Source organism: Chroicocephalus ridibundus, chromosome 3, assembly GCF_963924245.1.
Source record: "Chroicocephalus ridibundus chromosome 3, bChrRid1.1, whole genome shotgun sequence".
Classification (NCBI taxonomy): domain Eukaryota; kingdom Metazoa; phylum Chordata; class Aves; order Charadriiformes; family Laridae; genus Chroicocephalus; species Chroicocephalus ridibundus.
This window is the reverse complement of record NC_086286.1, coordinates 2,208,022-2,216,696: the sequence shown is the minus strand read 5'-3', so window position 1 is coordinate 2,216,696 and position 8,675 is coordinate 2,208,022. Positions and strand designations below refer to the sequence as shown.

Here is an 8,675-nt window from a genome sequence, read left to right as displayed (position 1 = left end):
CCCAAACCGGGCTCCCCTTCGCCGGGCTGGAACCGGTCCCCCTGGGCTGTGGCCGAGGTGGATGCGGTGCCGGAGCCCTGCGGATGCGGGCGATGCCGAAGGGACCCCTGGCAGGGTCCGTCCCCGGCGTGGGCTCGGGGCAAAGGGGATGGACGCGGTGACCGTCCCCGGGAGCGCTGGCGTACGCAGGGATGCGCAGGGAGCTTGGCGGCTGCCTTCACGTCACGGCTTTGCCGTCCCGCGCCATGAAGTGTCCGCGCAGGGTCCGGTCTCTTCCTTCCCTCTCGCCGAAATTGCTGGCTGGTGGCACCGCGGTCGAGACGTTGTCTGGAGGAACTCGCGTTAGCTGGTGTGCCCGGCGTCGGGCTGTCTTTCGGAGCGGGCGCTGTGCCCCGTGTCTGCCTTACGGCGGTCGTCGTTCCACTGCCTTTCTCTATGCTGTGGTTTACGTACGAAGTAATCATATATACGGGCGTATATACACAGGCACCTGTATACAGACCTATATACAGGCATCTCTCTAGGCAGATCTGGGCTCCACGGGCACGATTAACAGGTGGAAAGCATACGATTATTTTTTATGTTTTTTTTTTTTTAAAAATTGCGCAGCGGTGTATTTCATGTATAGGTTTGGGAGGGCTAAATTAGGGGTCCGGGCGCTGCTGTGCCCTGCACGCGGTGCTTTGGGGGAGCTTGAGGAGGAGCAGCTCCTGCGGCAGGAGACGTTCGTTGTCGGCGAACAGCAACGCGCTGCCGCCTCAACACCGAGGGGGACTTGGCTAACGCGTCGCGTTGTCCTGCCGGCAGCCGTGAGTTAACGGCACGACGGAACCCGAGGCCACGTTTGTTGGTTGGGGCGTGGAAGTCCAACGGCCCACCGGGTGCTCTGGAGCCGCTCTGGCATCCCGTGCACGCGTGGCCTGCGCTCCCCAGAAACTCCTGCTTCCGTGCAAAAAGACGTCTCTATGAATAAGGGTGATATTTGGGTAACGGGGTCTCTATTGTTAAAATCTGAAACCCCATCGACGTGGGAGGAGGAATGCGTTTTTATGGCACGGACCCCTTTGCCGTTAGTATTTAATCTCCTCCAAATTGAATGATTAATGCAGCGAAGGCACTGAAACAGTATCCAGAATTTAGACTACAGATGTTTCGTATTTATTAGGTTTCCAAGCGCCGAGATAAATACAGGAATAAGTGATACCACGTCTTTGCTTGACATTCAGGAGGCTTCGGCGTATCTGATGAGATAGTTTTGGGGTTTATCTAAGTGCAGAGTTTGTACAAAACCAGAGAAGAGATACCAGCGGCTCTTTTAGCTCCCTCCCTCTGGTTTTTGGTTTGTTTGTTTTTTTTTTTTTTACTCCTATAAAGGTTGAAAACCCTTTTCAGGGGGCGTGTGGCAAATCGGACTATTAACCGGGAGAGTGAGGTTGCCCAGCGGGCTCGTTGCTGGAGTTGCCGGCGAGCCGCTGCTCCCCGAGCCCAGGTGTTCGGCTGCTGGTTTCAAAGGGCGTCCGGGTGCGGGGTCCCCTCCTCGCCGGGGGAAACCCCCCCCTGCCCCGGTCCCGTGCCCCTTGGCGGGACATACGGTTCGTGGCGGCGCCGTGCTGGTACGGCTCATGGCCGGGGTGGATGGCTGCGGCGCTCTTGGCTCCCTCCAAAGTCTCGGCCTGCTTTACCGTCAGCCTGAAACGTGTCGGGCTCAGACACCAGCGGCAACGAGCCCTCCCTTGGAGGGGAGGGACCGGGAATGCGCTCTTGACTTCGGAGGAGCCACCCCAGTTTACACCCACTGAAGATCTGACCTAGATCTGGCTTTTTTAGTCTTGACGGCAGCTCGCGGGTGGCCCTTCATCCACTCGCTGAGTATTAATGAAGCCATTTCCGTAGAAAGCGGCGCCCCGGTTGGGATGTGGATTTTAGGGGTGTGCTGAGGATGTGCTGGCCTCGCCGTGCGGCGTAGCCCGTGGCTTGCTGTTCTTGGTGGTCGGCCTGGAGCAGGGGCTCGCAGCCCCTCTCCGTCTCCGTGTGACCGGAGACGGGGATGCTTGCTGTCTCGCAGCCCCGTCCCGCCGCCGGCGTCGATGGTGAGTCCCCTGGGCGCTTGGCTGGGGCTTCGCGGCTCCAGCTTTGCAGTGCGAGATCCAACGTCTCCCGAGCTGGGGAAAGCCCTCCGTGAACCGCCCGCCGCGTGGCCTGTTAAGAGTACCCATGGCTTTCAGGGGGTCTTCGGCACCTGGAGGCGCCGTGGGTGCTGGGGGAAGCCCCCCGAGGTTTTGGGAAAGAATAGGAGGAAATTTTCAGACAGGCTGTCTCGGTCCTTGCCCAAATAGAGCTCCCGGCACAGCGCGGGGTTCTCGGGAAAGCCCAGAGGTTTCTCCTCCTAAATGATGCCCGTGGTTCCTGCGCAGTGCCGAGCGATGCCAGACACAAACACGTGTCCTGAGAGGAGGAGGAAGGGCTCCATCCTGCTGTATCCCTTTGCGACAGTCGGGTGTCCTAGTTGTTAAAGGGGGAAAAAAAAAAAAAAAAAAGACCAAAAAAAAAAAGTAAAATAAGAGAATAACTCGCACCGTGGGCCATGTCACACCTGTTCTCTCCTCTGTCCCCATGCTCTCTGTAGGTTCGGCGTACCCCACCAGCTGGCGCAGCGCCCAGGGAGCCCCGGACGTCTGGCAGTTTTCGGATGGAAGTTCAAGAGCACTTAAATTCTGAAAGGAGGTGAAGCTGGGGCGAGCGGCCGGCGGCATCTCGGCGTCCGGAGGTGGCCCTCTGTCCTGCTGGCTCGCCGCGTCCCCGGGAGAGCCTGAGAAGTCACCCGCTGAAGGCAGCGCTCCCCGGGCTCCTCCTGCCTGCAAGACTATCGTATTTATATTTTGTAATAGAGTACAACATTTCTTCGGGGTTGGGTTGGGTTGGGTTTTTTGTTTTTCCTTTCTTTTTTTATTTTCTAAAAACAAACAAAAAAGCAAACCCACCCACCAAGGTCAAGGGCTTATCGATGGCTTCGACCGGCTCCTTTCCCCACGGAAAAGACTTGTCTTGCTCTCGTGGACAACCCGGCCTGTTGGTTATCTCCCTGACGTGCCACTGCTCGGAAGGCGCATCTTGATGTGACGAATTAAAAATAAAACAAAACACAGTGTAGGTCTGCGGGTGGGTGGGAAATTGCCATAATAAATGTTGGAGCTTTAGGTTTTGTTTGCTCTGTCTTTAATTTTTAATGCTAACGAGGGCCAGGCGGCTGGTATGACTTTGTGTGACCGTACCGGCTGCAGAAAACCAAGTGCTGAGTTGATGGAGAGGAAGCTGGGGCTGGCGTCCGGGCGAGGGGCCGCAGGGCCCCGGTGGGCAGATGTTCCCTGCGGGGCTAGACCAGGCGTCAGGCTTACGGCCGCTGCACCCCGAGTCGTGGCGAACCCCCGTTGGCCTTGGGTGATGCTGAAGCGGGGCGTCTCTCCTCCGTCGCCCGCCTCCTCTTGATGAATGCTGGCTGTCGGATTGCATTCCTGCTGTTAAACCTTGTGCTTTTGGGGCTGGTGGGATCCGTAACCTAGTGTCCGTCCAAGGAGAAGTGGGGCCAGCCGGTGGGTGTCGGGAGGAGCTGTGCTCTTGCTATGGAGATGCTGCCAGCAGCAGGGGATGCAGAGCCCTGCCCCGAGCCGGGGGTACCGGGGGAAATGCTGCCAGGCTGGCTATCCCGGTGTCTCCCGCCGCGGGTCCAGCCCTTGCACAGCTTTCCCCCTTGCCAGTGGCACTCGTCCCTTGCCCGGAGCTGAGCTCCCACCCCCGGGAGTTTGCTGGTTCGGGGGCCCAAGCGCTTTGCTGAACAGAAGATGGGTTAAGTGCGTGCTTGCGTGCTGTCTCCCATGGGATTTATAGGCTGTAGCTGCTCATGCCTCTGCCGGCGGGCGGGAATGGACCTTATTTGGTGAGAGAAACCAGCCGGGGAGCGAGCAGAGCCGCTGGCCGGCCGTGTCAGGCTGCCAGGACACCCGCTGCCGGTCGCAGCGGGACGGAGCCGAGCCGCGGGGCAGGGGCCAACTGATGTATTCGCTTCGTGTCTTAGCTTTCGTTCTCACGGCTGGCTCTACGCAGCTGCTTTCTGAAAACCCGAGCGAGGCCCCCGGCCGGGCTGACCCCCTCCTGGCAAAACGGCCGGAGGGGAATCGATGTTGCCTTTTCGATGGGTGGTGGTTGCTCTTTTGTTTTTTTAAAACCCCAGGCTGCGGTTCTCATGTCGGCCGGGGCATAGCACAAGCACGGACACTTTTGTACCTGAAAGCTCGGCAAGGGGCCGGGACGGGTGGCAGAAACACCTCCACGCACGCCTGTAGACTCAAACCGGGGTGCACAGGCATGGGTTGACCCTGAGGGAGCTACTGCTGCTTCTTTTGAGGCGATTTGGTGTTTGAGGTCCAATTACCCGAAAGCCTGCACGCACCCTAAGCTTTTTTTATCACTTGGAGGTGTTTTTAAAAGGTTCTTCCCGTGTTTTTAAAAGGTTCTTCCCATCCCAGCCTGTGCTACCACCTCTGCGTCTGCTTGTAAGGGGTTTTTTTGAGCCTCGGAAGGGTGAATCCTGTCGCATTAAGCATCCTATTGATTGCAAGCACGCCATGCAGCTCCCGTTAGCTCCTGCCCTGGGGTACCCCTGCACCAGGCAGCTGCATCGCGTGGGGCTAACGGAGCTGTTAATTGCAGAGGGGGTTGCTCTGCCTTCTCCTCCAAACTGCAGACCAGGGAGCACCTGGTGCCTACCTACAGCAGGTCTGCGATGCCTGTAATAAAGGGCAGCTGGGGGGGTGCTTTCTAAAGGATTTTCAGTGTGGTGGCTGGTTCTGGGGGTGTCTTCACCCTGGCTTTGTCTGAGCATAGGCAAAGCTCAGTGCATGGATGGCTTCTGGCCATGCTTTTGTTGCTCTGCCGGGTGAAACGAGCGCGATGTCCTTTGCTTTCTCTGGCTGTGGCCCGTCTCTCCTCCGGCAGCCAGCACCAGGCAGGTGTTTCTCCCAGGGAAAGCAGAAAATAACACGGCGGTGACAGCTAAACGTGCTCTGCCGAGCGCGGCGGGGGGAAAGTTATACCTGTCCTTTCCTGAAGTGTCGAAGGTAAAGTGGAATAGTCCTTAAAATGTGCATTTTTTTTTAATACAGGTGTAAAACCCGCCCAACTCTTAGGACTTTAAAACATCCGCGGGATTTATGCGTTGCCTTAAAGTTACCACTGGATGTGATGAGGGCGCTGGGAGCCTCTCGTGAGCGCTGGGGCTCTTCTCCCCAGCCGCGGGGCTGATCCTGCTCCCGGGCTCCGTGTGGCTCTTAGAAAGCAACAGGGCAGCCCCAGCACCCGTTTTTGGTGGAGCTACAAGGGTTTCCACCACCTCGTCCGAACTTGGGCTGCTGTGTGCGTTAATTAGGGGTATCGTTAGGATCCCTTTTTGTCCGGCCAGGACTTGGCTGCTGCAAAGCCCTTCCCTGTGTCTGGGTGTGCAGAGGATCAGCAGCCACGGCGTTACAGCGGCTTAATGAGTTTCTGCCAATTAACAGGAGTCAAGGGTTTCCTGGGAGGGGAGAGCTGGAAAACTGTCAGCCTCGAAGCTGGAGGTTGCTCTGTTTTCGGTGCAAGAGGGGCGATTTTCCTAGGGATTTTGTATTTTAGCCCATTCCCAGTGTGTCAGTCTGCACATCAGAGTGACAAAATGAATACACTTTGTCTTTATCCAAAAACCAAAGCTCTAAAGTTTTGGAGATTTTAATAAGCAAAAGAAAAGCTCTTTTTTCCTGGTCCAGGGGCTGAGATGAGCAAGATACCTGGGAATTAGCTAGCTTAGCTTTGATTTTTTTTTTTTTTTTTTTGGGGTTTAAAAAGCTGCTTTTAAACTTGAAGTCAATTGAAGACTGTGCTGTGTTTTATTTCTAAGCGCACTTTCACTACATTACAATGCAGCAAAGGTCAAGTCTTTTGTGAAGTTTGACTTAAATTTGGCTTTCAAAACATTGTATGTGTTGGGTTGGCGACGCGTTCGGGCCGTGGGCTTTTCCAAGGTGAGAAGAGAGGAGTGAAACGAGCGCGTTGGAGGTCGCTTGTCGAGCGCCGTCTCTCCAGAAGGGATCTGAAAACAGACCTAAAACCCCACGAAGGGGATTTCCAGCATTTTGCCTCAGCCCCAGCTTCGTGTTGGGTCCCACTAAGCCCCCCCCCCTCCCCGGGACCAGCGGCAGCGTCGGGCTCGTGGGCAGCGCCGTGGCGTGGCCGGGGGGCAACGTGGGCTGTTTCACCATCTCTGCTTTCGCTTTGCATCTCGCTCGGTCCGCGGCTGTGCGTGTCTGAGCTGCCTGGATGCCGGCGAAACCCCGGGGTGAGCCTTTGCCCGCGGATTTGGTGGTGGTGAGGCGGGGGACCTGCTAATTGTAGCTGCCTTTCCAGGGCTCCCTGCGCTGGGGTGACATTCCATGTGATCCCACTGTAAATTATCACCAAGGAGCGAGCTGAAACACCCCTCCCGAATGAGAATGGTGCCTCATTTGCTGCTTTTTTTTTTTTTATTCCCTGCTCCCCCCACCCCGGCCCCAGTTTTCCCATTTCAGGCGTGATTAGGCATCGCCGGTCAGTCGTATGTTGTATCTGCTTTAAGTCGATAAAACTTTGTCGCCCCTCCATCCCAACACCCCCTGGACGTCCTCCCCCCCCGCCCCCAGAAATCACCCTCAGAACATTCATCTTCTGCAGGGGCCCAAAGGATCCATTATTCCTGAGGAAAGATGGAGTTGGGAAGGAGGGAACACAACGCCGACATCCCCCCCCCCCCCCAACCCCCAGATATGGCCCTTGCTCCTTAATCTCACTGGATAGAGTTACACATCTGGTAGGGCCTTGCTCGTTGTTGCTGTTACTTTTATTGCGTCTTTAGCGGTGATGAAGTTCAGATGGCAGAACCAGTGGGCCCCAATTTAATTTCGTCTGGCCTCCCGTAAGGAGGACGCCGTGATCCCCGGGCAGCTCGGGCGGGCAGGAGCTGGCCTGCCGTGGGGATGGGCAGAGGTGGGGCGGACGGACAGATGGACAGGCCAAACCCCGCGGCCAGGGTGGGCGGTGGGGGGGGAGGAAAAAAAAAAAAAGGAGAAATCTGGAAATAAGGGTGATAACGGGTGGGTGGAGGTGCCTGTGCCGTGTGAGCCTCGAACGCTGCAGTGACATGGATGGGTGGGTGGATGGACGGACAGATGGACAGGCAGCTTTTCATGTCAAAACCCAGAAGCAAGATCAGGAGGTGGATTTCCACCTCTTCTGGTGGCTGGGGTGTGCGTGCCGTGATGCTTTCCGAGGTTGCTCTAGCCCTGATGGCTCTTCCCTGGCCGTTTCCGTGGCCCTCCGGGTTCCCAGTGGCAATGTACAGAAGCTCCCACCTCTCCCCCGATGTCTGCAAATGCATGTGTCTAAGGGCTATACAGGATTCATTTACGGGCCTCCTGTTGGTGGGATATGTGCATGCAAAATGAAGGTTGTATTTGGCTTCTAATATTCAGATCTATATTCCATATTGTGTTGACCAAGAAAAGCAACTCAGCCCCCGTGCTGAAGAATGTGATGGACTGATGACTTTCAGAAACTTACTGTAAATCAAGGAGGCTAATAAATACTTGCTATTAATAAAACAAGGCTACTGCCTTTCAAGTTATTTTCACGTTTTACATCTTAAAATTGAAATGGAGTGAAAAAGGCAATACTTCTGGACCTCCCCTCTTCCCCCGGCACGGTTGTTGCTAAACTTAACCTCCTCAGATGCCCAGGCAAGATGAGTTTCTCATCAACGAGAAGGTCCAGGTGGAGCAGTAAGACCCCTGCCCAGCCCCATGGAGCTGAGGAGGGGCTGACCCCAGCGACAGGGTTCCCTTGGCAAGCGGTGGCCCCTCACCGGGTTGTCCCTATGGGCTGGCAGAAGATCCCCAGAGCTTGTCCAGGCCCATGCATCAAAGAGCCCGCAGCCAAGAGCGGTACCACCTGCACCAGCTCATGCTAAACCTTTAATGCTTCCCAGTTGTGAGCGAAGCTGCTCCAGGTGGTGAGTGCAGGGGCAGAGCATCCGCGGGCTGCTTAACCCTTTCCCTCGGGTTTCTCTGGGTCCGTAGCCCATCTGTTGCAAGTGTCGGGTGAAGGTGTCGGTGGCCAGGGGCTTCCCGTGAGACACACCTGCAGGCAGCAGAAAACGGGGCTGTGAACTTGCTTCTTGAGTATCTGTAGCAGAGCTCGTAGTGCCTACGGGGACGCCAGGTCAGACTCTTTAAATAGCTGTGCCCTTGCAAACCCGGGACACGCTGGGCAGGGAGGGAGTAGAGGATGGAGCCCTAAATAAATCTTTTTTTTCTTTTCTTTACGGGAGCGTCTGTCCTTTCCCTGACCTCCCCTTGCAGCCCTCCACCAGCGAGCAGTGCCCGTGGCTGTGACACTTCGGTCCCGCGGGCCGAGGTTGTCCCCTGGCAGCCCTTGTTCCACGGCTCGCCTCCCGAAAAACCGCCACCGGTGGATGGTGTGGGCTCTGCCTGCCCCGCTTTTCCCAAACACCTCTGCACCCCTAATTCCAGTATGGATAAAACTTTTTTTTTTTTTTTAATATTTTCCTCCCAACAGATGTCTTCCCTGGCTCGCTCCCCTGGGGTTTGGCTTTTCCG

General features: G+C 56.3%; 1 protein-coding gene across 4 annotated transcripts in view; it reads left to right on the top strand.

Annotated features, from left to right (window-relative positions):
- Window positions 1-7,634, top strand: part of BCL11A (BCL11 transcription factor A) — an 85,170-nt gene extending 77,536 nt beyond the window's left edge. For 3 of the 4 annotated variants that reach the window (XM_063331185.1, XM_063331184.1, XM_063331188.1), the window contains exon 4: window positions 2,627-7,634. In XM_063331185.1, coding sequence (XP_063187255.1) covers window positions 2,627-2,718 — 92 coding nt within the window. In that variant the 3' untranslated portion in view covers window positions 2,719-7,634. The remainder of the gene's footprint in view (window positions 1-2,626) is intronic. The other variant, XM_063331183.1, reaches the window with a different exon arrangement.
- Window positions 7,635-8,675: the final 1,041 nt, after the last annotated feature.